Raw genomic sequence first — 25,820 nt, 5'->3', positions numbered from 1 at the left:
AAGATGGCTGCGCCCTCGTTTCTCTGGTGCATAAGGTCTATAGAATGAACATGTAATACGTGTGCACATGATGTCACCGTTTTCACAAATTCACGATTTTGTAGTTTACACTGACTGTAACGGTATCATTTTAAAAAACCCGATTCTAAAAGCTTGCGTTTTCAGGCCGCCAAAACGCCATTGTCGCGTAAATGAACGGCAAAAACGTATTAAAAAGTTCCGCTTTTACTAGAAATCGATGTTGTGTAAACAGCCCCTTAATGTACTGTTATTATTAATAAACTAGGGAAAGAATGGTGATATCTATTGTTTACAATGACCATATTCACCTGTAGTGTCTTGCCTAAAGCATGCAATTCATGTGACAAACTACTGCTTGAAAATTTGACAGTTCCATAAAACATACTGTTTCGATTAAAAAATAGTATGCAGTATGTTGGTACTACATTCCGGACACAGCCCGAGTGTTTCCACTGTTGTTGTGTAGTTGCTGGCCTTGCTGATGCTTCTGATTTAGGAAATAAAGCAGAACTCTGGAGCCATAACAGGAAGTTGCTGTTAAACATTGAGAGATGTACAATACATGCATGTGAAGATCACGCATAACATGTTGATGTAATATATTCATAATCGCAAGACATTGAAAAGAAATGCAGTCAGCTTGGCACAACGTGGAAATCAACAACTAAAGAGTGTTTGTTTTGGGGGCACATTATTTAGAAACTGCACATGATGGTTAAAGGTGAAGTATGTAATGTGTGTGCCATTAAAGCAGCAAATCCTAAAATAATGACCAGGATATATTACAAAAACGTCCTATCTTTATTCTTGACTTAAGATTTTAAAACATTCTGGTTACTAAGTTAGAATAATTCTGTAATACAGGCCCTGGTTTTCACTTTACCCGTCTCCCATTGGTCAGACAAAACAGTTAGTCCCTCCCCCAAACTCACGCCATTGGTTGAGGAACTGTTGTTGGGTCTGGCTGGGCGGAATGCTCAAATAAACAGAGCCACCGTTTTTACATTTATGGGGAAATAAGCCTAAAATGTCTTGAATATTAATCTGAAAATGACACACTTCACCTTTAATGAACTTTAATTACAAGACCTTGACAACAGCATCCTTTTATAGAAAATCTAGTGTCTCTTCAGGGTTGAGTCATGAAGATCCATGAGCAATTTCCATTAATGCATGTTCAAAGTATCCACTGTCCATTTACTCAGTCCATTTCAAATTTAAACACATGGACACAATCTTACACGTTTAGTGGATTAAACGTACACATCAACAAACACCGGCAAAACGTTCATACTGCACATCTGAGACAGTTTGTGACTTCTGTCTATCCTCAACCCACCATTGACTTTCCTCCTCAGCCCAAACAACCTGCCATCAGAAGCATGTCTTTTCCGTGCAGGACCATGTGCTGCTATTCCAGGATGTCCAGATAGACAGGCGGGCTCTTGACGAGGGCCACGAGGCGGTTGTAGATGTCCTTGATGACGAGCCTCTGCTGTGGTTCTCTCTGCCAGCAGCCCTGCATGAGGAGGTGCACTTCCTTTGGGCAGGTACGTGGCCGTTCAAGCTCTCGTCCCTGCGTGATACACTCAATGGCCTGGAAAGAGAGGAAATATTTCATATTTACAATGAGATAATTGCCAAAAATGGTTAAGATGGTTATAGTGGTATTTTAATCTGCAGGGTATTATTCAATATTTTTTTTTATTTAATATATATTATGCCTATAATAATATATTATAATTTTGTTATTGTTTTTATTTTTATTGTTAAATTATTGTATTATATATATATATATATATATATATATATATATATATATATATATAATACAATAATTTAACAATAAATTGTTTTGTTTTTTCATTTTTATATCGTATTTTAGTATTATTTGATTATAATATTATATTATGTTTATTTTATTTTTTATTATTATTATTATTATTGTATTTTTTCCTGAGGCCCCATGTTAGTAATTCAAAATTTGCAAATCGTGCACAAAATCATTCATGAATTGATAAAATGATTTTTATTTTGGATATTTTCTGAATTATTATTCTAAATCAGTATACAGTGAGGAAAATAAGTATTTGAACAGTAAAAATAGTATTTTATTATTTCCTGAGGTCACCTATAGAAGTTCATAGAAGTCTTCACAAAAACAAAAAAACATTTATTGTTTAAAACTATTTTCTACCTTCTCTCTGACCTTTTGAATTAAACTTCCCTTTTTTGCAGCTTTACCTGTAAAATTCCAACACAAGCATCCTCTTCATATATAGAATAGAGATTGTTGACATGTAAATGTAGGCAGTCGTGTAATAATGTATTCAGATGTTCAGAATGGGTCGTTCCTGTAGCTTTGTGTCAATAATGCTCTTTAATTTAGTGTGAAGGAATTTTTCAGTTCTAATAGTTACAGTATGTTTTCGTATTACATTATGTGCACATGTATTTCAATAAAAAGAAATCAAAGAAAATTTGATTTCTCATGATATGACCCCTTTTACTCCATTTTCTACAGGCAGCAGCTGCCTGTAAAGATTCACTTTCTTTTCTCCATGGCTATTCCTGGTGGCTATTTAAAACGCCAGTGACTTCAAGCCCTTATAGCATTGCCTCTTAATCAAATGAGGTGAAGAGACTGTCAGCACCACACAACATCATTCTGAAATGGGCTTTCAATCACTGCAATAAATTAACAAAAATTCACATTGACCCCTCTGAAAGTCTGGCACCCTCTCTCCTCGCAGATGGAAAGTCACGAACGATCCGTCTCTGTCCTGTACAATTAGGCTCCCGATAATTAGCTGTGTCCATCATGGCTCGGGAAGGATTAGGTTAACAAGGTTAAACAACGTCGGCCCAAGGCGAAGATGAGGTTTAATCGGATTAAAATCGAGTCGGCGGGAAAGTGATCTACCTCTCTGTTGAAAGAAGAGAGGGCTCTCCAGCGTAATAGTGCAGTTGTGGTCACACCAGAGTCCACTTTTTGGTGCCTAATCTGAGAGGTCTGGATCACTCTGGAACCGAAAAAATCTATCGATCTTCTCGTTCATAAGTGCTTAAGAGCACAGTCTGATCCAGTCCAAGATGGATGTTCACATCACGATGAAGGTTGGGAATAGCTCTGTCTGTTTGCTTTAGCTCACTGACCAGCACTGATGCCATCAGACAGCCTAAATCACTTCTGTCATTGCAGGTAAACATTACAGGAGTCATTTACTGCCGAATGAAGGTCTTGACTGTCACTTTTGGTCAATTTAATGCATCCTTATTGCACAAAACTATCAATTTCTCTCTTACTTGTACCCAAATTTTTGAATGGTAGTGCAACTTTGATTGAAAAATAAAATGTGCAAAATAGTATTGTTTACTATTACTTTAGCCTTAAAAATACTCAAAGAATCATTAATAAGATAAATCGGAACCACAATTGTTACATTTCTGATTTCCATCCATATACAGGAACAACTTGAGGGTAAATGATGACAGAATTGTAATTTTTAGGTAAACTTTTCCTTTAAAATCTTTTTTTTTTTTGGTTGTATTGTTTTAAACGCTCAACAATGAATAAGTTTGACATTTAAATAGGTACAATTATGCAGCCATAAATGGTTGACATTATATGTGGCACTGTACCTCACTGTTGGATAGCTGATACCACGGTTGTTTGCCGTAGGTGAAGATTTCCCAAAGGACCACTCCAAAGCTCCAGATGTCACTCTCCGTGGTGAACTTCCTGTACATGATGCTTTCTGGCGGCATCCAGCGAATGGGCAACATCGTCCTCCCACCGACCTGATGGCGGGAACGAGAACAAATTACAATCAGACATCTCTGCTGTTGGTAAATATACAAAAACTTAAAAGGAAAGAAAGGCAAAATCACAATCTCTTTAGTGTCTCAAATGTTTCCGGTTTGTGTCTCAGATGTCTATGATTTCTCAAATTGTAATCAAATTTGCATATACCAAAGGTAGAGATCTCAATATGAACGTACTGTAGATATTTCCCACCAAAGACCAATGATCTGTGACTTTTTACAGTTTTTGGAGTAACATCATTGATATTGCTATGAAATGTTTTACCCTGTAGTAATCAGTGCTGTAAATGTCTCTCGACATCCCAAAGTCCCCGATCTTCACCACCAGCCCTTCTCCAACCAAACAGTTCCTGGTGGCCAGATCTCTGTGGACAAAATGAAGGGAAGCGAGGTACACCATGCCCGAGGCGATCTGAGCTGCGATTTGGAGCATCTGAGGAAGGGTCAGCTGACCCATCAGAGGAACCTTCATCTCGTCCAAGATACGAGCATCTGGACCGTGAGCCCTGTACAAACACGACACACATTATAACACAGCTGCCTAAAAACATTAACCTGAGAAAAGAGATTTCAGATGTGTTCTATTTTTGCAGTATGTGCATGTTATGTGAATTTTCTACATGCATCGATTACCCTACGAAATTGTTCTAGATGTTTAGTATACATTCAAAAGCACACTACACTGTCCAAAAGGGTGTTTTCGCAGTTATGCCATAGAAGAACCATTCCTTTCAGTGAGCAGTTCTCAGTGTGAAGACCCTTTTTACACTATAAAGAACTTTGTGCAATGTAAAGGTTTTATGGATGTGTTTTATGCATCTATGGTTCTTCATGGAATCATAGATGCCAATAAAGAACCTTTATAAGAGTGTATGGAATACTGTATCCCACAATGCAATGCACTCTACTTGATCCTCCACAGAGTGCTGCAAAAATTACATCTTTTTGCAGACCAGACAAGTTAGCGTGACCCTAGTCTCGCACAGCCAGACCTTCAGTTCAGACTGACGGCAGAAGGTCTGCACTTTATAGAAGCTTTCATTGGCCAAGGACCGCCCAAGAGGATGTTTGACTGACATGTAACGCAACCATTTATAGTTTGTTTTGTTCTGCGTCATGTTTTGTGAAAATGTATCATTCATGCCGATACATGAACGCAAACTATGCCGTAAAGACTTTACATACTTCACAAACTTTTGAAAATCCAGCTTTTAGTTGACCCCGATAAGCGCTCATTGTCACAGTTGTAAACACGACGGCTTTCTTCTTCCATGAGGGGGTTTGGCATCACGGCAAAAGAATGGACCGTAAAGAACGCGTCACGCACGTCTCCTGGACATCCTGTAGAATTCAACCAATCAGATGACTACTTAAGAAATCAGCCGGCGGTCTGTGGGCGTCACGTCTGAGGATGAGACTAGCATTAACGTGGTTCCTTCAACAAAAAGGCTGAAGGATTGTTTAAATCGGCTTTTGGATTATTGCAGAAAATAATAATGACGTTTAATGTCCCTTACAACCTCTATAGTCCCATCAAGCCACTTGATAGCCTTTTTCAAAACATGCTAAAGTTTTTAGAAAAACTGTGTGGGGTATTATTGATGTATTTTATGTCATTGAATAAAACATGAAAATATCCTGAACTTGTGTTAACCACAGACCTTATTTCAGCCATTTAACAAAAAATCCATTCAAAAATGTTCTGGACGATGGAACTGGAAGTTCAATTATACTAACTTATTTCCAGGTTTTTGGAGTAATTCCCGCAGTACTTTATTTCCACCATAATAAATTAACTGGAAGTGACAACAACCATAATCTTGGCACACTATTTAATCAAACTGCTTAAAGGCTAGACATTTTTGAGCAAAATTGAATGAAAAGTAAAAAAAAATTGTTTATTAACAACATAACTGGATGACAACGTGACAACAATGTAGCATGCTACTTTTTATCACTATACATTGATTGTATGTTGTTTCACATGCTACTTTAAAAAAAAAAATTAAATAGTAGGCAGTATGCAACAAGTATTATGCTAATTTTCCATTCTGAACACAAGCATCCTACTCTGAAAAATTCAGGTTCTTTATTGGCATCGATGGTTCTGGTTCCATGAAGAACCTTTGACATGCTTGGAAACTTTCCATTGCACAAAAGGTTATTTTATACACACACACAAAAAAAAAAAAAAAATTTAAAGAACTGTTCAATGTTCTTTTGGGGAACCAAAAATGGTTCTTCTATGGCATCACAGCGAAAGCACCCTTTTGGAACCTTTATTTTTAAGGTTGTAGTGGTTAAAAGTCGTTTATAACGCCTTAATTATACTGTTATGCTTTTGAGCAAACTCTAGATTGTAGTAAGTGTACTCTAAGTTACATTGGATTAAAAAAAAACATCTGCTAAATGAGAGCACAAGCACCATTGCCTTGCGTGTCAGGCCTCAATGAGCAAACCACTGTCTCCATTCATCCTAATATACGCATGCAAACTCTCTGCCACTCGCTTGCCTTCTTTTCTGCTCTGAGGTTTAGTATGTGATCCCTATTAGTTTAGCAGGCAGGTGGCAGGATGGGGCAGCTGCAACCGAGACTGGAGACACATCCATACACGTGAAAATGCGATTTCCATCTCCCCCTCAAACATTCACTTGTCCCCACTCCCAATCTGGCCCCAGTAACCACCTGGCAAACAGACTGGATCTTTACGCACCGAGACTCAGCTGTGCTGGACATATGGTCAGTCAGTCCCCCATCAGCCACCTCATACTTCAGTGAACTTTACATCTTAATTAAGACTGGAGCATCACAAAGCTGGATCCGCATTTGGGCTCCATCGCTCTTCTACTCAGTTTGGGCATTGGGTTTCAGTAGATGTAGATGGAAATATGGTAAATGAAAGGCTTTGAATTTGATGTAACTTTTCATGTAACATGAAAGCCCAAAAGAAAATGCAGAAAGTTGACTAGCATGCCAGATTATTAACTGTTAACTCTTGAGAGGGTATACTAAACTTTCTTGGGTCGAGTGCAGCTTGCGTCCTATTTTTCACAAGCAGGGCTTGACCTTAACACACACCAAATGCGGGTGTATTTCAACAGTGGCGTGTAACACAGTCACTCCTACTAGACGGGTTGAATTATATATAAAATACTGTATACATTTTTCAATTGGAACCTTTTAAAAAGGCATCTGAAATAATGATTAATTTATTAATTTTTTGATACATATCGATACTGAAATATGTGACCCTGGAAATATGTCACATGTTGCACGGGTATATTTGTGGCAATAGCCAACAATACATTGTATGGGGCAGAATTATACATTTTTCTTTTATGCCAAAAATCATTAGGATATTAAGTTAAGATCATGTTCCATAAAGTTTTTTTTGTAAATTTCCTGCCGTAAATATGTAAAACATTTATTTTTGTGAGTGAATGCAGCACAATCGCCAACATAAATGGACAACTTTAAAGGAGATCCTCAGATTCCAGATTTTCAGATAGTTGTATCCCGGCCAAATATTGTCCTATCCTAACAAACCATACATCAATGTAAATCTTATTTATTCAGCTTTCAGATGATGTATAAATCTCAATTTCAAAAAATTTACCCATATGACTGATTTTGTGGTCCAGGGTCACGTATATGAAACACTTCCAATACTCATTTTCCGCAGAATAGATACATGATACCAGCTGAGCTTTCTCTCTCTCTCGTCTCTCCAACAGTGAGTTAACATACTAACCCGCCTCCATTCACTCACTCGTTTTATTTTAATCCAGATGAATATTGTTGGTGTTACAGGGCTTGAACTTTGCATCATTTTCTCATTCCCGCAGATGTTGTGCTCTCGCCAAAGTGTGCATGCATAAAGCCGCCTCTCAGAAATAAATTGAGTTCTTTTTCGCTGCTTATTGCACTTAAACAATCAAACACATATGCAATAATGTAAAAGAAATGCCGGTCTTGGCAAGTATTCACGTAAACACAGTCAGTCATTTTTTAAATGAACGTAAAAATTTGAGAAAGAAAACAGATGTGTAAGAGTATAATGGATCCGTGCGACAGGTCTTAAAGTGACAGCAAATAATGGGATAATATTAAAAATATCTATATGGCAGTTTTTCCCCATGGTATCAATGCCAAAATTGTGGCCAGTGAATATGCTGAGTGGCTAGTAACTTTGGAAAACCAAAAGCCACAGTGGCTGGTGAGCAAAAAGGTTAATGTCAAGCCCTGCTCCCAAGTAATTTCCTTGATGCTTTTGGCTAAATCGTCCAAAGAAACACGTTTTTTCTGTTTTTAAGGTTGCCCTAAGACAGCAAATGTGGATAGAAGCTCTGTCTCTGAAGACTCTTTCAGCTGGCCAATTTCTGACCGCTACACCACATTGTTGGCACTGTAGTTAATTCGCTGTGAGTGGCTGGTGGTTATTAGACTGACCTTAGAAAGCGGTTGAGGTCTCCGTGTCGCATGTACTCAAACACCATGGCCAGAGGTTCTCCGTCTGTACACACACCGTAGAACCGCACTATGTGTTCATGCTGCAGCACCGTGAGCAGCTCGGCCTCGCGCTGGAAGTCCTGTCGGGTGGACTCGCTGGCAACTTTCAAGGTCTACACATGAAGACAACCAGATGTTCAGTGAACATACGGTGCTTCAAAAAAAGTATCTGAATACTTTCAATAAAAGCAACAAAGGTAATGTATTCTGGGAAATGAACTTTTTTTTAATGTAAATCGCATTTGTAATTTAAAGTTTGCTACTTAAATTTAAATTCAATTCAATTTTGAATGGTGCTCAACTCTGGTTTCATGGTTTGCAACAGTATTATTTGAGTATTATTTATTGATATTCTGTATTTTATTTTATTTTTGAATAATTTTGTAGTGCTTTTGTCATTTTTTGTAGTTTTTTTAAAATAATATATTAAATATTTCTATTTAGCTTTGGCTTTAGTCTATTTAGATTTCAGTTTGAGTCATTTTAGTAATTTTTTTTTTTTAATTAATTACATTTTTTATCCATATTTTATTTTGTTTCAGTTAACAAAAATGTTTTAAAATAGTTTTAGTTATCAATAACAACTTTGCTTTGCAAACATACATTTTCTGTGGTTGTACTGAATGTTGTTTCTAGCTAGTTATCTAGCTTGTTAACATACATTGTGAGAACTTGTGATAGTCTTGGACGAATCTGGAGGAATTGGTTGATAATTACTAACCAATCAGTAATGTTTTGCATTGCTTGCCATTGTTCTTGTTCAAATCTGAGTATATGCAAATAGCTGCCATGGTATTAAAAAATTCAATTATAAAGAAAAATTGTACATTTAATGAAAACATGAAATAACCCTAACCCTAAAAGAAGCCATAATAAACTAAAGGATGATCATACCTTGATAGCAACCAGCATCTTGTCAGTATCAGGACAAAGGTTGGCACATTCTGCCAGGTAAACCTTGCCAAAAGCTCCTTCACCCAGTTCCCACTTCAAAATAATGTCTTTTCTTTTAATGTTTTGGACACCTGCAAAATACAAAGAAATAATCACTTTAATTTAGTACAAACTGAATCAGCATGCTGAAAGCTTGTGTGCTATAATGGGATTGTGAGACACTCACACATGTCTTTGTCTTTGATGATGCCACAGAAATACTGCGGGTTTTCCACAAAACTGGACAAGCCAGAATCCAGCGTGCTGTCATCTGAAGATGGAGGACTTGCCCCGAAGTTCATGAAGCGGAGAGACACGGCCAGATCGTCCTCAGTGCCTAGAACAGACGAACCTGTGGACACCCGGACAGAAAGTGGTTCCCAAGCAGCTAACAGTATGTTGTGCTGTATGTACAGTATGTTGTGTTGTATAAAATTGACAAGTTACTCCATGCACAAAAAAAGCATCAACAGAATGTTTACTTGATCCGAAGCAAATCACCTCAGTTTTAGGAAGCGGAATTAAATGCAAAGGCCTCTCCTTCAAATCACAAAACCCACTCAAGCTATAACCGCAGAGACCCCAGACTGGGCAGAGAAGAGGAACGCAGGGAATAGAGGGTGAGAGGGGAGGGAGGCAATCAGGTCCACTTAGGCACTTTGTGAGCGGAGCGAGTGGACCTGAAAAGCCTGGCTCCATCACTCTTCTTTAATGGCTGGCTCGCGGCTGGGGCTCCCGATGCTATTTACTTTGCATGCTGTAATTAAGACCTGGCAGCACTTTGCCGAGCTGTTAGGCTGACACTGTACAAAGTTACAGCTTAAAAGAGACCGTATTTCGCTCCCTTATTGTGTGTTACTTAAAAATAACACAATGCCTCATGTGGAACTCATTCCGATTCCAAAATAATAATGGAGAAAGTCATTTTGGCATGTTCTGTCTCCGGCTTTCTTGTTTAGTGATAACATTCTTCCGCTGTTGCGTGAGTCACACCTGGTTTGTTTCTGCGATGTGTTTGTTTAGTTCCCTTTCCTTTGAAAGATCTCAAAACATCTTTGTTTGAGGCTTAAACTGATTTAGCTTTCTGATTAAGTGAAAATTGTTGTGTCATTAGCTGGATTTTGGGAGAAATATATATATATATTTTTTTAATGTAGCACTTTTGACAGATGAAATGATAACATGAGATGAAGGCTTCACTCATATTAGTAGCCTAGCATACAAAAAAATTAAAAAATAAAATAATACAAATCCTACAAATGGTGGCCACTATATTTAGATCACATGACCATGACTGTCACATCAGCCAGTAATAAAAAAAAGTAATAGTTCTATGTTCTAGACATTCTACTAACTAAAGTAACTTTGTCAACTACTTGTCAAATAACTCTTATTAGAGTATTAGTAGACTGTTAGGTTACGGTTAGAAGAATAAGTTGACATGTACTTTCAAAGTTGCTTAAAGTCAGTAAATGTCTGTTGAGGGACCATCAAAATAAAGTGTTAACAGATATTAAGAAGACAGTTAGTAATACTCTAATAGTTAGTTGACATGTAGTTGCAAAGGTATTAATAGTTAGTAGAATGTCTAAAATGAGCAATCGAAATAACGTTAATTAATCACACAATCCATTTTACTTCCATAATCTGACGTACTTTTGAGCAAAATAGGATGTTTAATAAGGAAAAATTAGGGGTGGGGCTTGATTACATGCCATATTGGATAGTTGGTGGGAAGATTTTGAAAAGTAAAAGGGATGTATATAACATCAGTAAAAACAAAAGTAAATGTGGCCGGTTTTGATTTCATGTTGACTTTTCACAAAGACTGTATATGAAGAGTTCAGATGCAAAAGCCTCTAAGTGCCATCTGAAATTTTCTTCTAGAATGATAATTTTTATCAAGCTCGTATATTTAAGTTCAGTAATTTCACTTAAATGACAATTAATAGGTAATTTTCATTGCCATTTAAGTGAAATTACTGAACTTAAATATATGAGCTTGATAAAAATGATCATTCTAGAAGAAAATTTCAAATGGCACCTAGAGGCTTTTGCATCTGAACTCTTCATATATACTAAGATGGTGCACTCATATTGCTATGAATGGGAGAAACTGCAGTGTACAATATGGAGGAGTAACACTACAGCTGCTGTTAGAAGCTCTGGTTTCCATTTGAGATTAATTTTGCTACTGATTTGAAATATGTCATTTAAATGTGAGTTTGGCAAGAATTTTCCCCTTTCAAGTTGGTCTTGCATGCCCGAAATATCTGCCCGGAGGCATTGGAAATATGACTGTCGAGTGAACTGACATACCTTGAAAGTGATTTTGGTAATACATAAAAAGTCACCATGAAATGTTAATTACAACACATTTTCGAGCAAAACAGGATATTTAATGAGAATGCAGGGTGAGGCTTAATGGGATCCGTCGAGAATTCGTTTGATTGTGAAAAATGGGTGTTACATGCTAAAATTAAACCTTCAGTGGTTGAACAGCGAATCGGAAAGTTGTTTCAGAGCAGTGCAAAGCAAGGTTTAGGAAGCAAAATGTTTGTTAATATGGAATAACTCGCACAATTAATGTGCATTAAGTAAAGAAGAACTTACGGTGGATGCCGAACTTGGAGTGCTGTCCGCATTTATTGATGACAACAACCATGATGAGAAGAAATGTGCACGCAAACACTGCGAGACCCACCGCTACTGACACCTATGAATGTGCAAATGGACAGAATCAGAGCGATAACACTTATACAAGAATGTAAAAAAATAACAGGATGTTGTGATCATAAGTGACTCATCTCGTACCCCAAACACTCTGGTCTCCAGTTTCTCCGTCTCCGTTGATTGGTTGGTGGGAACTGCTAAGGTTAAAATATTTAATGAATGTTACTTTATCAACACTGCCAAAAAATATATATTATCTTGTTTTCCAGTACAAATATCTAAACATTTTTAAATCAAGATACATTATTAAGTATTGAAGCATATTATGCCCTTGATTTTGTTTTCCATGTTAAATGTTCAAAAAACATTATTTTTCACATATTCTCCATTGTTGCAGGTCCTCTATTCCCAGTCTGTCAGTAACGCTCTGTTTAGTTCCTGTCTCTATGAAGCCCCTCCTTCTGAAAAGTGCAGTGCGCTCTGATTGGTCGGCTTGACCAGTGTGTTGTGATTGGCTTACCATAACAGTGAGTTTTAACACACTACTAACTCAACTCAACCAGGCCTCGCCCCTTTATTTTGTGTATGCATTGGGCGGGAATTATTTAAATGAGGAATATTGTGGCATGTTTGTTCCCGGAAGTAAACTCAAGACTAAAATCGAGGCGTTTTAGGGAGTTCAGAAAACTATATAGAGAAAGTTTAAAATGTGAAAAAGCATAATAGATCAAATATATAATTTAAGATATTAAATATTAAATCTATCAAAATTAAGTAAGAAAAATCTTGTTTTTGCTTTGAATTGTTTTTTTTTGTTTTGAGAAAAAAGTCACTTAATTTTGATACATTGTTCATAAAGCAAGACTTAATATCTTCTGTAATTTTGCTTCTCAACTAAATGTATCTGTTATTTAGGAATGTTTAAGTGTTTGTACAGGAAAATGACAACGGGGCGTTGACCTACGGGAAGCTGATTTAGAGAAACTTACTTGGCTCATCAGGGTGGACTGGCATGTGGAGAGAAATTATAACAATAAATTACTCAATTCACCACAAAGCTGATACCATACATGTTGTGTGATGATGTGCACTCACCAGGAATGATGCCTTCTGGGTCAGAGTGGTCGAAAGGATTTTCCATGAACATCCCCTTTGCCGTAGCCTGGTCCCTACCCAGTTTATTCTCCACGATGAGTGTGTAGTTGCCGTTGTTCAGATGGGTGGGCTTGTTGAGGAACAGACACCCGTGTTGGACGGAGCCATCGGTCGCGTCTCTGATCAGTTCGGTGAAGGTGTATTCGGTTTTGATGAGAGGCTTGTTGTTGTACAGCCATTTGATGGTGGCGGGAGGATTGCTGTCCACAGCAAATGGGATACACCAGTGATGTTGTTGTTCTGGGTCCCTCAGAAACAAGATCCGCACTGGAACTAAACACAGACGGGGAAGGAGTTCACACGTGTGCAGTGAGACATAATCACAGTCCATTAGGCATGCACAATATCGGCCGATATTGGATATTTAATTGTTTCTGCCTATTTTGAGACTTAGATTACTTTTGATATCATCTTGGACTAATGTAAAGGGATTGATGTGATGCATTCTCTTGATGTGCAATTTCCTTTTAAGAATGCAAGTCAGAGTTGTGTGTGCAATAGGATGGTGATATGTGTGCTTTTGAGGATAAAATTATTTTTTTTTAAAGTACAAGCATCCCAGAGGTCCCTACTCTGTTATGAGTACTTATTTTTTTTAAAGTAGATTTAAAAAATGAATTATTATTATTGTTTGTGATATGTACATGTGTTCATTTAGCGTTTTTGTCACTGATAGCACCTGTGCATAAATTGTTAAATACCTTTTTTTTAAGTACAACAAACGTTTTGCATCTAGCTGTCTAATCTCTATTTATACTGTATTATTATGAGAACTTATTCCTTTCTTATTTAAAAAGTATATATTTTTAAAGCAGATTTCAATAATAAAATGTACTACTATTATTATTATTAAATAATAATAAAGAATTTTAATAAGAATTTAAAATAATTAAATAATTATTGAAGAATTTTATTTATCTTTATTAAATGAAAGACTATTTTAAAAATACTGTACATTATATTTATCCATTATTTGTGTGTGTGTGTGTGTGTGTGTGTGTGAGCTGTTGGTTTCTAGTCTCCGCTCTTATTCTGCTTCTGTATCCAACTATAGTAGTCATTGCATTGCATCACTGCTCATTTGCATAAAGTTGAATTCGCTAACTGCCGCAAACCATTGCTGTAAAGAAGTCTGTTAAAGAAGTTCACATAATGTTCCTGTATGAATAATGCTTTTCTATAACTCTTCAGAATAGCTCAGATGACTGGAGCATCCATCATAATTTTTTTTTTCCATGAATCAATGTGCTCAATCTTTACATTAAACCTGTTGACCTGTTATTATAAATAATAAATCTCTGTCTGTTTAGGGGACCTAACCACAAGAGGCACTTGAGAGCCGGGTGAAGGTGGGATACAGGAAATGGTTCTTTTAGCCAGGAGAACATGCTGATGCGCACAACCCGGTGGCTGCTTCATAACCATTTCAGTGCTCTTAACCCGTGACCCTTCCTTCAGAAAGTGCTTCGCACGGAGAATCACAGTCATTTGTGTCATGGCCTAGAGTTCACGCTTGAAAAACCGTCCTCGTTACACCGGCCCGATGTTAACGGTTGAGACGTTTTTGAACTCCACTAATTGTGGTAATCAAAAGGAATTAAATAATTGAATCCATTAATTGGGTTGCGGTAAAGGTAGATGGCCAAAGATGAATTTCATCATCAGTACACTATGGCATAACTAACACTAGGGAATTATATTATCGATTGGCGTCTGGGTTTAATAAAAGATGTTTCGGGTCAGAATTATGCCGTGGCAGCACCTGTGGCTATAACCGGACTGCTAATTTAAGAGCTAATTAAGCAGTGGCCGGCGTCGAGCCGTTGTCCACCAGTCACGTGATTCTGATAGACTGGCAACTAGCACACTTGCTATCTGCCAATCGGTCCTCACAATTATATTTCCGGACTATGGGGGAGAGAAATCCATTAGTAGAGAACAAACAAGATCTGAAGACAGTTATCATCCCATTTTCCTGACAGTCATTATCGCTCCCCTGATGGCTATACATTTGTCTGAAGTCAAGCACTGTTTTTCTTCTTTCTGAAGAGGAGGTGATAAACAGTGATAATTGCTGTGGTGTGGAGTGCGTCATATGGGAGGATTTTCGATGGAAAATTCCGGCCATCGCAATGCTGTTGCTTCTGTGAAGAGCAGGGTTATCGTTAAGTAAAATATTACAAAACTTACATTTTAAATTGAAATAAACCTATAAATCTGAAATAAATAAAACATAAACTAAATGAAAATGCCCTTGGCAACTAACTGAAATAAGTTTAAGCACTAAAATGATTACATTAATAAAAAAAAAATATATATAAAGCACTAAAACTGAAATAAAAAATAAAACTAAATAGGCTTATTATAGTTAACTAAAACCAAAACTTAAACCATAAAACTAAAAAAATAAAACTGAAATATAATTGTCACAGTTTCATTCAGTTTGGACTTTTCCGGTTTGCACTATTTCCCGCCTCTAGTTTGTTGTCATGGTTACAGATTTGATTTAGTCATTCAGTTCGATGTGTGTAGTCAATCATCATTGTTTTCAGTTGTATATAATTCATGTGTTCATATTGCTTTGTTCTCTGTTGGATTTACTAGTGGATGTTATTAAACACTGTTTTGAACTATTACCTTCTTCATTCGTGCGCTTACTACCACACAACCGTGACAATAATAGAATATAAAATATTAAACTTATTTTATTTAAGCTAGCTGCCAAAGCAACATTTCTTTAAGTTTAACTTGTTGTACTAAAAAGTATGGAGCCCGCACAACAAGCGGGAAAAATATCACGGCTACAAATTCACAAATCGCTCCCACGACTTACTAATACATCAGAACGTTTTACCGTTCCATCGTTTTAAGTAAATTGTGCGCATGATACACTGGAAAAAATGATTTGTTGAATTTAATAAAAATTTTATCGTAAGTGGTTGGCACACAATTGATTTTAGCTACATTTAAACAAATGCATTAAGTTGAACTTAATCAATTTTAGTTCAACTTAATGCATTTGTTTAAATGTAGCTAAAATCAATTGTGTGCAACCACTTACGATACATTTTTTTATTAAATTCAACGAATCATTTTTTTCAGTGTATAATAATTTGTTTCCTTGTTTTAGTTCAGTCAAAATGAGTGAATGAATTCGCATAACGTGGCCGTGATTAGTAAATCGAGGGAACAAATTATTATATATGCGCACAATTTACTTAAAACGAGAGAACGAATTCTTACGATAAATATATATTTTTGTCCGCATGTCATGTGCACGGCTCCATAATATGAATTTAAACTGAAATAAATAAAAACTTTTTAGACATTTTTTTAAATTACTAAAAGTTAAACTAAATTTAAAATAAAAATAAAAGCTAATTCAAAATATAAATAAAAGATATAATAGTGTATAAATAATACAAAAATGTAAGGAATAAGGAACCTCAAATGGGTTTCACACTTTGAACATGGCTTAGTTGTTTGGCAAGATAAATTTCATAATAACTTTGGGTTTGAGTCACATATGTTGCTCTGTTAATGAAATCTATGGATGCCTGGAGGAGTAAAAGAATAAAAGTCTTGCAATTGCTACTTTATGTTTCAAAGTGTGACTTTCTAATTTTAAACTTTATCTCAGTTAAATTTTTTCAATTTTTTACTCATATGCAGAAATTATTTTCCATAAGAATCTCATCTGTTGTCGCATTCAGATTTGAAAATGTGTTGGTAGACATTTATGCTAAACACCTTGGTCACTGGCAGAAAAATAGCGGTATACAAGGTGAGAGAGAAAATTTCAGAAATTACAGAGCAAAAAATGTCAGTACTTACATTCAATATCCAGCTGCACCGTGGCCTCATCCATTCCAGCGCGATTCTCCGCCTCACAGGTGAGATTGTGCAGGTTGTCTCCAGAAGACACGTTCCTCATGTGGAGAATCAGCTCCAGGGTTGATCCCCAGATTCCTTGCTGTGGACAAAGATGAATGTAGACCAGATTTAATGGATCGACAAAGATCAAACATCTCTTAGAAGTCCTGCAACAATGTCTGATCAACCAACCAGGGGTAAGGAACTTCAAGAACAGTTCTTTCAACCAGTTTTACTGTACATGTATTAATTTTGTCCAAAGTGACTTACAAATGAGGAATACTTCAAGGAAAGTGACAAATCATAGGATTATGATTGCATATTTTTTTATCTTCCAGTACCAACAAATGATCTTGATCCAGGAACATGCACTACTTTGGTAAATCACTTTGGTTAATTTCCATTGATGCTTCATTGACAGCTTCAATACTTTAATACAGTATGAAGCCAGTGTCATGTACCTGCAGGGTCCAGCTGGACTGTAGGCGCTCTGTTCTCCAGCGGATACTCGGTGTTGGTACTCCAGTCACCAGACAGGTAAATGTCAGGTTTCCACCTTCTTGAGTGGTCAGTGTCGGAGGGTCAATTTTGACTTCAGGAACACCTGCAGAACAGAAAAAAAAAAAAAAAAATCCTAAACTTTTGAACAGTAGTGTATGTAAAATTGTAAAGTAACCATTATGACAATTGTGTTTCACTAACTGAAAGGTGATGAATTTTAATGGTTTATTTCAAACAGTTTTCCCAAACTCACAGTCACAGCGTTTACACTTTTGGGGAAATCAATCTTGTTTATTGTCTCTGCATATTTAATTGGGATGGAAGTAAAATTATACACTTGATCTTAAAATATGTTTCATTCCAGATAGGTGCACTTACTACAATTATCCATTTCAAATGAATCCAGCTGAATGCTGTTGCCATTGTAGATGCAGTTTTGTTGAGAATCAATATCGCTTTGTCTTTTTCTATGCCATTGCTGAAGCCAGTAAATGTCACATGAGCAGGTGAGTGGATTGTCCCTCAAAATTCTGTGAAAAGAACCGATTTCTTATGCTTACTTCATGCTTTCAGCAAAATAACACATACATAGGACCTCAAATCTATCATTTCAGTTTTTCAGACTGAGGTAAATTGTTTAAATTGTTCAGTCTCAAATCGCCAGCAGAGTAAATCTGTAAATCTCAGCATAGCAGTATATGAGTGGAGTTTGTTACTCACAGACTCAACAGAGGGACCGAATGAAACACCCTCCAACTGATGTGCATTAGTAAATTAGAGGCCAGGTTTCTGTAAAAGAAGAGAAGATGTGAACTACATATGCAAAAGAGAGATGCTATTGGCTCTGTTGTACAATAGTTAGACTCTCAATAAATAGGACTCATTCTCTTTCAAAAAATGATGTGTAGGCAGCTTAGATACGAGAGTTTAACCTGTTTTATCACACAACTAGATTTTTGTTAAATGGAAGCTAATTCAAAATATTAATAAATACTATAATAGCATATAAATAATACTAGAATAACACTGCCTGTATCTAGATATGGCTCCAATAAGCCCTACAGGCCTATGGACATGAAATATACTTCAAATTATTAGCACAAACATACAGGATGTGTTATGTTCTAAAGAAGGGCCAGTTCACATAGAATGCGTTTTTCCAATCCACTGCGCTACTTTTTCATTGATTTTCAATGTAAACTCGTGCAGTGCTAGACGGATGTGTTTGACCATTGCGCTCGCATCTCGCGTCCTTTGCAGCATCTCGTGCACAACGCGCCATTCAAGGGAAAAAAAAGTTAGACCTTTCCCTTTTTTTCGTTCCACTAGCCTGCATCTCGCGTTTTTGCTGTTAAAAAACGCAGGTTAGTGAAGCAAAAAAAAACTCAAGGTCTCGAGATGTGCTTTGTGTGTTAGGTGTAAATGCCTATAGACCTACTTAAGCTTAAGGGCTTGTTCAAATCGTTAAGTATGCGCAGTAGCTAATGGCACTATAACAAGATTCAATGCAGTAAAATATTTCATAGTAGCACTGCATTTCTAAATAACACTGGCACGCATCTCTCTGTATTGGCTGACAACTGGACTCAAGCTTAATTAGTTGAGTGATTTTCTCTCTTTCTCACAGAGAACAGGTTTGACAAGTGTGAGAGAGTGAATTTTGAAGGCCTGTATGTTGGCAACAGACATAGTTTGATGATTTTTTTTTTGCATCATTCTTTTGTACTGAAAGGTTTCTGATTCAGAGATATTTGTTGTCTTGTTTCATTGAATTTTGCGAGACCTCTGGAGGAGACGGAAGCTGAAATCAAAAGCTAAATAAAGAGAGATGACAAACGATGGGGACAATAACGGCTTGGCATATATAGATTCTCTGTGGCAGGGCTAATGGGGGCCAGCAAGGGTTCAAATATTTGTTTTCCCTACTCCCAAAAGTTCATGTCAGATGGGTCGGCCATCGGGGCCTATCTATTACAGCTCGATTCTACCGTAGGGAGAGAGCGTCTGAGAATAGCAGCTGCCGTTTCATACTGGCGTCGAAGGGAGGGGGGGGGGCGTGGATTTAAAGAACCGAAGCAAAGGATGGATCGGGCGTATAAAAGATAGGCTCGTTTATACTTATGATTTTTCATACTGTACATCCCCACCGCCACTTGAAGCTTACAGACACATCTGGTCCTCCGCACAGCCCTCTGTGAAATATTGATTGCGTGATAATGGACCCTTAGTGGAGTGTATTTATTATGCATCAGTTGTCAATAATACGCCAAAGTGGGCGAGTAAAAGGTGACTGCTGGATATGCTCTCATGTTTCCCCAGAACCCCCCCGTTCCCCCCCTCCTGTGTGACCGCTTTCCCCCACATCAACAACAGTGGGCATGTCGCACACACTGGAAGATAACGATTACAAGATAGTGGAGATAAGGGTCAACAACCTTTCTGCTAATATCATTAGTGTTTTGTTGATGCTGTGATTAGAAATCTTCCCTTCAGGAGGGAATAGACGTTGGCTCTTTTAGCCCTAAAATGCATGATTAAAAATAGTTATGCTTCTGTTTTTAGGTATTGAGTTACTATATATCTGTTTTATTCTATTAAGATTTCTTGTTGTGGAGGTTCTATAAGGTTTCTTGGTATAAGTGAAGTTTGATTTGTTGTAGGCTATACATGATTTGGATGAGATCAAGGGCATAAAAAAACATTATTGTCCCCCCAGTTTTTGGGAAATGATCATTATATTTTGAGATTTTTTTCCATCTAGTGATAATTCATGGTGATTAAAGATCAAGCTAATTAAATAAATTCCACATGGACACTAAATTCAAAACGTTTTAAAGATTGACATTGACTTCCATAGTATGAAAAAAAAAATACTATGGAAGTCAATGGCTACCTTCAACTATCCCTTTAAGTCTCCTAAAATTCCAGAAAAGAAACAGCATACAGGTTGAATGACATGAAAATGAATAAATAATGACAGAATTAGAACAACTGTCATGTCACTCAATTAATATTCGAGAGCCAGGTTGATTTTGTAATGTCTCCAAACACAATTTTCAGATTGTTCTTACGCCCTTGATGACATGATGATCATGAACAACAAATCTCTGCAAATTTCTTTTTAGTTAGGGGAAATAAATGCAATAAAATGATTTCTGGAAGTGAAATGTAAAACTGTTTTCCTTAATAGTCATTCAGTTGCTAACTAACTTTAAATGTGTCTAGGGTTTTTACCGCCTGAGACCAATAAAGCAGCTTCACTCATCAGAAGGGAAGAGGATTTGAAGTGATTGACAGGTACAAGCCCTGAGACCCAAGTGTATTGTGGGAAGACCAGTCGTATATGTAAAGAACACTCACACATACTGCAGCTTGAAATTATGCTGGAAGGCATTTTCAGAGATGTACACCATCCCACAATCTGTGACCGTCCTGAAAAATATATACACAAGTCAGCCAGATAATTGACTTTTTGAATATCAGAAATTTTTGTTGTCAGTGTAAATGATTAATTTGAAATAAATTTCTAATTTACTGTCAAAAGTGACAGTAAAGACTTTAACATTGTTCAAAAAATGCTGTTCTCACAGTTTCCACAAAAATATGAAGCAGCAAAAACCGTTTTCAACATTGATAATAAGAAGAAATGTTTCTTGAGCAGCAAATCAGCATATTAGAATGATTTCTGAAGGATCATGTGACACTGAAGACTGGAGTGATGATGCTGAAAATTCAGATTTGACATCACTGGGATAAATTATATTTAAAATATAATATTTTTTTAAAAATAACTTATTTTAAACTGTACGTTTCTTACTGCATTTTTGATCAAATGAATGCAGCATTGGTCTGCACGAGAGACTTCTTTGTAAAACATTAAAAAAATGATACAGACATTATTGTATAAATGATCTTTAATCTTTATTGAATCTTGTACATCGTTTGTAGTCTTAAATACTTACAGGTTCTTCAGTTCTCTGTAGTTGGCGAGGTCTATGTCTGTGATGTTCTCCAGGTTTGCTTGATTCTCTATGTAGCTTGAGGGTTGAAATGAAAGTACAGGTTGAAATTCAACTAAAACAATGTTCTAATATTTATGCTCAATGTCATTATTTCAAATCTGAAACTGTTTACTGTATGTTTCTGATATATTTCACTTGTACACATTATTTCTGATTTTGTTTGCATGATCAAATGCAGCAACTTGCTTCATCTCTAAAACGACTTTCCATTTCAGATTATGCCACAAATCCATCTTCAACTTTCAGCGCTTCCCCTCCAACCACTTGACTCAGATCTGGTATGTAACGCCCTCTTTTCATGATCTCATCTATTCCCAATCCTACATTATTTTTCAACGAATATCCTATTCAATCAGGAATATATTGAAATAAAATAGTTTTTCATATAATGATCTTGCTTTGTTGAAATACTGAGAAACATGGAAATGCAGCCACATAATGACATTTGTTCTTAATTTTTTTGTTGTACAAATATTTCAATTAATTCATGTTCACCTGAGTACATTTAGCAAGAAGAAACTTGTTCGATCTCCACTCTAAGACTCCTGAATTTTGTTTCATTCAAGTTTGTGATTCCAGGTCTCTGTGAGTTTGCCTATATTAAATAGTTTTGTGCCCTTGCAGCTATTTTTATATGGCATAAACACCATCAGTGAAGTATTTTGAAATCGATTACTTTTTCATTTCCACACAAGCAGTTTTACTGAAGAGTACTTGTACTTCCAGGAATGAGAACTCAGATTATTTTTGAGAAAAAGTTTTCATAATGGCTCATTGAATCAAACTATATATCGCTAGTCTATGTGTCTCATTTCGAGACTGCACTACATTCCAAATTAATTTTAATAATGGTTACAGTTCTGAAATAAGACATCCTATGACGCATGCAGAGGATGCAGCCTTTCAAATGAGACACTTCATATGATGCATGCTTAAACTTAGCTGTTCCATAATTCAATGCAACAAAGTAGTATAGTTAAAATATCCACTAACAGAAAGTACCATGGTGTTTTAGTCTCTAATCATCCAGAAAACTTCATCCCGTGGGTCAGTGTCTGCTGGCAGCAGCACTTGACATTAGCAAAAGCCAAATAAACCACAGAACTAATATCAGAAATATATTTTATAAACCATCTTGACAAACTCATATGATGTTTAAGTACATATAAAATTCAATTTCATATGATGCATTCCCTGATTTCTGTAGTGCTCATTTCATTGTCAATACATAATCAAGCAGGTGCAAATTATTGCATTCACTGTACCATGCTGAAATATGGCCCTGAAATATGTTTCTTTTTTTAAATTACAGCTTTAAAGAGGTGGGATATAATATAACCAGCGTTTTATTGTGTAATGAGGCATTGAATATACACAGTCATGCTGATAATAATGACCCTGCCTTATATCCTCTTACTTGTACATAAATAATCTTTTCAAATATAGATGCTGATAACTAAAGACATTTCTTCTGACTTCACTGGAATCTTTTGATCTGTGATTCGGTCCAGTTGTGTTCAAGAAGCACAAACAGATATTCATTAGCGTCTGATTGACCCAGAGAGCCATAATGCAATTACAGAGCAGGTGGGACGACATCTCAAACTGCTTTGGCTTATTGAATCGAGTCGAGTGGGCAATATTTCATCTATTGTTTTCAGCGGGGCATTCACAAGCAATTCGCAGAATGGAATTTACAGCATGATGAATGATGTATTTCTGCCGCTGGTATGAAGTTAATGGTCTCTTGTTTTCCTCCCCGGTAGAAGTGCTGTTCCTCGGTACTGTGCCCGTCTCACTAATACAGCGAAATGCTGCGTTTTTTACGGGCACAAAGTGTTCTGTGTAAACACGTGGTGAAAGAGCATTCTCATTTATTGATTGAATGCTTGTAGTAAATGTAGAGACTCCACTGGAGTTCAGAGAATCACACTTGAGCAGGTGTACTGAGACAAACAACAATGGCAGCCGTGCAGAACTTTACCATAAAAATACAGTGATGACGTCAGACATTGTTCGATTGCATATACTTTACAGTTATTAGCTGTTCTATATACATATTATTGAATTATCCTAATTATTGAATGAAGCACTGATTGATTAATTTTGACCTAAGCTGATTTCAGTGCAACTTCCAAGAATAAAATCTCTTATAATTTGGTTGTTTGTCTAAAAGAAATAGCAGAAATCAGCCATTTTCATTTGTCTTTTTTTGTCATCTATTCATTCTCATGTTGCTTGAATCTCATATTGCATTATTTTTCTACATAGGAAACAGGAGTTGTCAAAATGTTAAAATTGCTCTTTTCTGTGTAATGAAATCGCGTGGAGCTTAAATTTAAGCTTGATTTATTAGAACATGATATTAGATTGGGATTTGAACCCAGGTTCCCTTTACGTTCCCTGCTTACTATGTTGAACCAAGTTTTTTTACATGTATTGTTTGTCTCATCTCTTCCAGGGCACCAAGTGAACCAGATCCTGAGCACATGATCTCTAAAAACACCTCTTGAGCATAATGATACAGGTGGTACGATGGAAAGGCACATGATGGTGTACAGTTCATCAACAACAACAAAATCTCCAGGATCTGTGAGTGATACACAGATATGGGAAGCGCACATTGTGACCCAAACAAACACTATCAAGGTAACACACATCTAAATACCACTAATAATGCGAAAAACACTGACTGCATAAAACGCTTCAATTGACATAATTAATAAGAATAGAAGATGTAGCATTACTATGTAGAGATGAGGTGGGTATTGTTATTGACCCCAGATTCTGAGGTGAATTATATGGTATTGTAAAAGTAGTGGCTTTTTAGATATAATAAATCTAGCATTTCTTTCCATTAAACATTGCATTATTTACACTGAAGGGAGGAGAACGAGAGAATGCATGAAACATAGTGAGATAAAGATTGTAAGAGGTGTGGTGATTATCCTAGTATACGCATAAGTGCCATAATCATATAAACACTATTCTGAATGAAGTGCAACATCCTGCAAGGCTTGGTATCAATGTTAAAACACTCGCACCTCTGGGAAACATCTGTCTGACTGTACACACGTGAACATTGAGATGTTTTTCTCACCATTTCCGAGAATAGATTATGTACCTGACACTCTTAAAGGCACTTAAAGAGAAGCTCAGCAGCACAAAGTACCAGGCCACTTTCCCTCCAGCCCTTGATTAGTTTCCAAGGATTTCCTTGTTTTGGGAAAATTCTGCTTTCAGTGCATTAGGTCCTGATTCCACTAATTAAATGAAATGTACTATAAAGCAATAAATGCAGGTCTGACAATTAGATTGGCCTGCCAGAAAAAAGAAAAAAAAAACCTCTAGGCTAAACCAGGGAACGCATGCACAAACTATACATCCAAATGCCCAGATTTCTCCATGAAAATTCATGAAGGCCAATCACTTTGATTGAACTCGCCACCTGTTCCATCTCCATGCAAGATCGAGCACCGCACTGAACTTCCTCGGAAGTCTCAGCAACTTTTATCAAGCAGCTCATCGAACAGATTCGTACACCAAACTCAACTTACATTTCAGTGACGTTTTCACTCTCCTGTGGCGCCAACGCCGGGATGCTGGTGATCCCGTCCAACTCCAGGCATTGCAGCATGGCAAAGGAACAGCGACAGGCGCTTGGGCATCCGCTCAGGGCTGGTGCAACCAGGACAAGAAGCAAAACCACAATCTGGACCACCCTACGCTCAGCCATGGTGGGGTTCAAGTGAGTTTGTTCTCCTGGAGGAATCTCCACACCCTGCAGTGAGGAGAAGCGGCTCTTCTCTTGGCCAGCACTCAGGGTTATGATCCCATCCAGGAGCTGAGCTATTGAGCCGTGTAGAAGGGCCCAGGGGAACGGTGGGCTGTTGCCTCCTCTCCTCCTCTCACTACCTCCCAGTCCGAAATGGAGAAAAGGAGGGGAGGGGCAAAGCGGTCCATTAGTTGAGTGTGAGATGAGAGAGAGAAATGGTCACCAGACACCTCTGTGACACTTGCAGAAGTGACTGTAGTCAGACTCATGAGCTGCAGGTGGACACGGATAGATCGAAAGTGACCATGAACTTTGAGCTCATGAGGCAAAACAACTCATGACACATGTATGCACAAAGGGCGGGGATTGTGCCATTTACCCAAGTATAGTTTTTAAAGAATAGCAGCATGGCAAAGGTGATATGATTCATTGTATCATTTTTCTCCAACATGTATAATTCTTTGTTAATTTGGATTCCTTGATACTTCAGCTTGTTGTTGGGTCATGAGGTTATATATTTAGACAGTTTTG

At 37.0% G+C, this 25,820-nt stretch overlaps 1 protein-coding gene across 4 annotated transcripts; it reads right to left on the bottom strand.

Annotated features, from left to right (window-relative positions):
* Positions 1-801: 801 nt before the first annotated feature.
* Positions 802-25,544, bottom strand: ntrk1 (neurotrophic tyrosine kinase, receptor, type 1). Of its 4 annotated transcripts, none has more exons than XM_084088118.1 (17): positions 25,072-25,540; positions 21,455-21,529; positions 20,853-20,924; positions 18,213-18,281; positions 17,871-18,022; positions 17,453-17,595; positions 16,953-17,091; positions 13,059-13,391; positions 12,953-12,970; positions 12,105-12,160; positions 11,904-12,006; positions 9,478-9,642; positions 9,252-9,382; positions 8,298-8,470; positions 4,112-4,352; positions 3,664-3,822; positions 802-1,618 (listed from the first exon to the last, which is right to left on the bottom strand). In XM_084088118.1, exons 1-17 carry the CDS (start codon positions 25,248-25,250, stop codon positions 1,433-1,435), a joined length of 2,394 nt encoding a protein of 797 aa, XP_083944244.1. In that variant the 5' UTR covers positions 25,251-25,540; the 3' UTR covers positions 802-1,432. The 4 variants fall into 4 exon arrangements, with proteins under 4 accessions (XP_083944244.1, XP_083944245.1, XP_083944246.1 ...); XM_084088119.1 differs by having other exon boundaries at positions 12,105-12,157; XM_084088120.1 differs by lacking the exon at positions 12,953-12,970 and having other exon boundaries at positions 25,072-25,544.
* Positions 25,545-25,820: the final 276 nt, after the last annotated feature.

The sequence above is a fragment of the Abramis brama genome, assembly GCF_963993115.1.
Source record: "Abramis brama genome assembly, chromosome: 17".
Classification (NCBI taxonomy): Eukaryota; Metazoa; Chordata; class Actinopteri; order Cypriniformes; family Leuciscidae; genus Abramis; species Abramis brama.
The sequence above is the reverse complement of the archived record's forward strand: the minus strand, read 5'-3'. Positions and strand labels throughout refer to the sequence as shown.

Excerpts from the sequence above, each read along its gene's own strand:
- ntrk1 (XM_084088118.1), bottom strand. The coding sequence starts at position 25,250 with ATGGCTGAGCGTAGGGTGGTCCAGATTGTGGTTTTGCTTCTTGTCCTG. Across the intron at positions 13,392-16,952 it reads GGTGCAGCTGGATATTGAAT|TTCCAGTGCGGATCTTGTTT; the intron begins GTAAGTACTGAC and ends GTCTGTGTTTAG. Across the intron at positions 3,823-4,111 it reads ACAGCACTGATTACTACAGG|GTCGGTGGGAGGACGATGTT; the intron begins GTAAAACATTTC and ends TCCCGCCATCAG.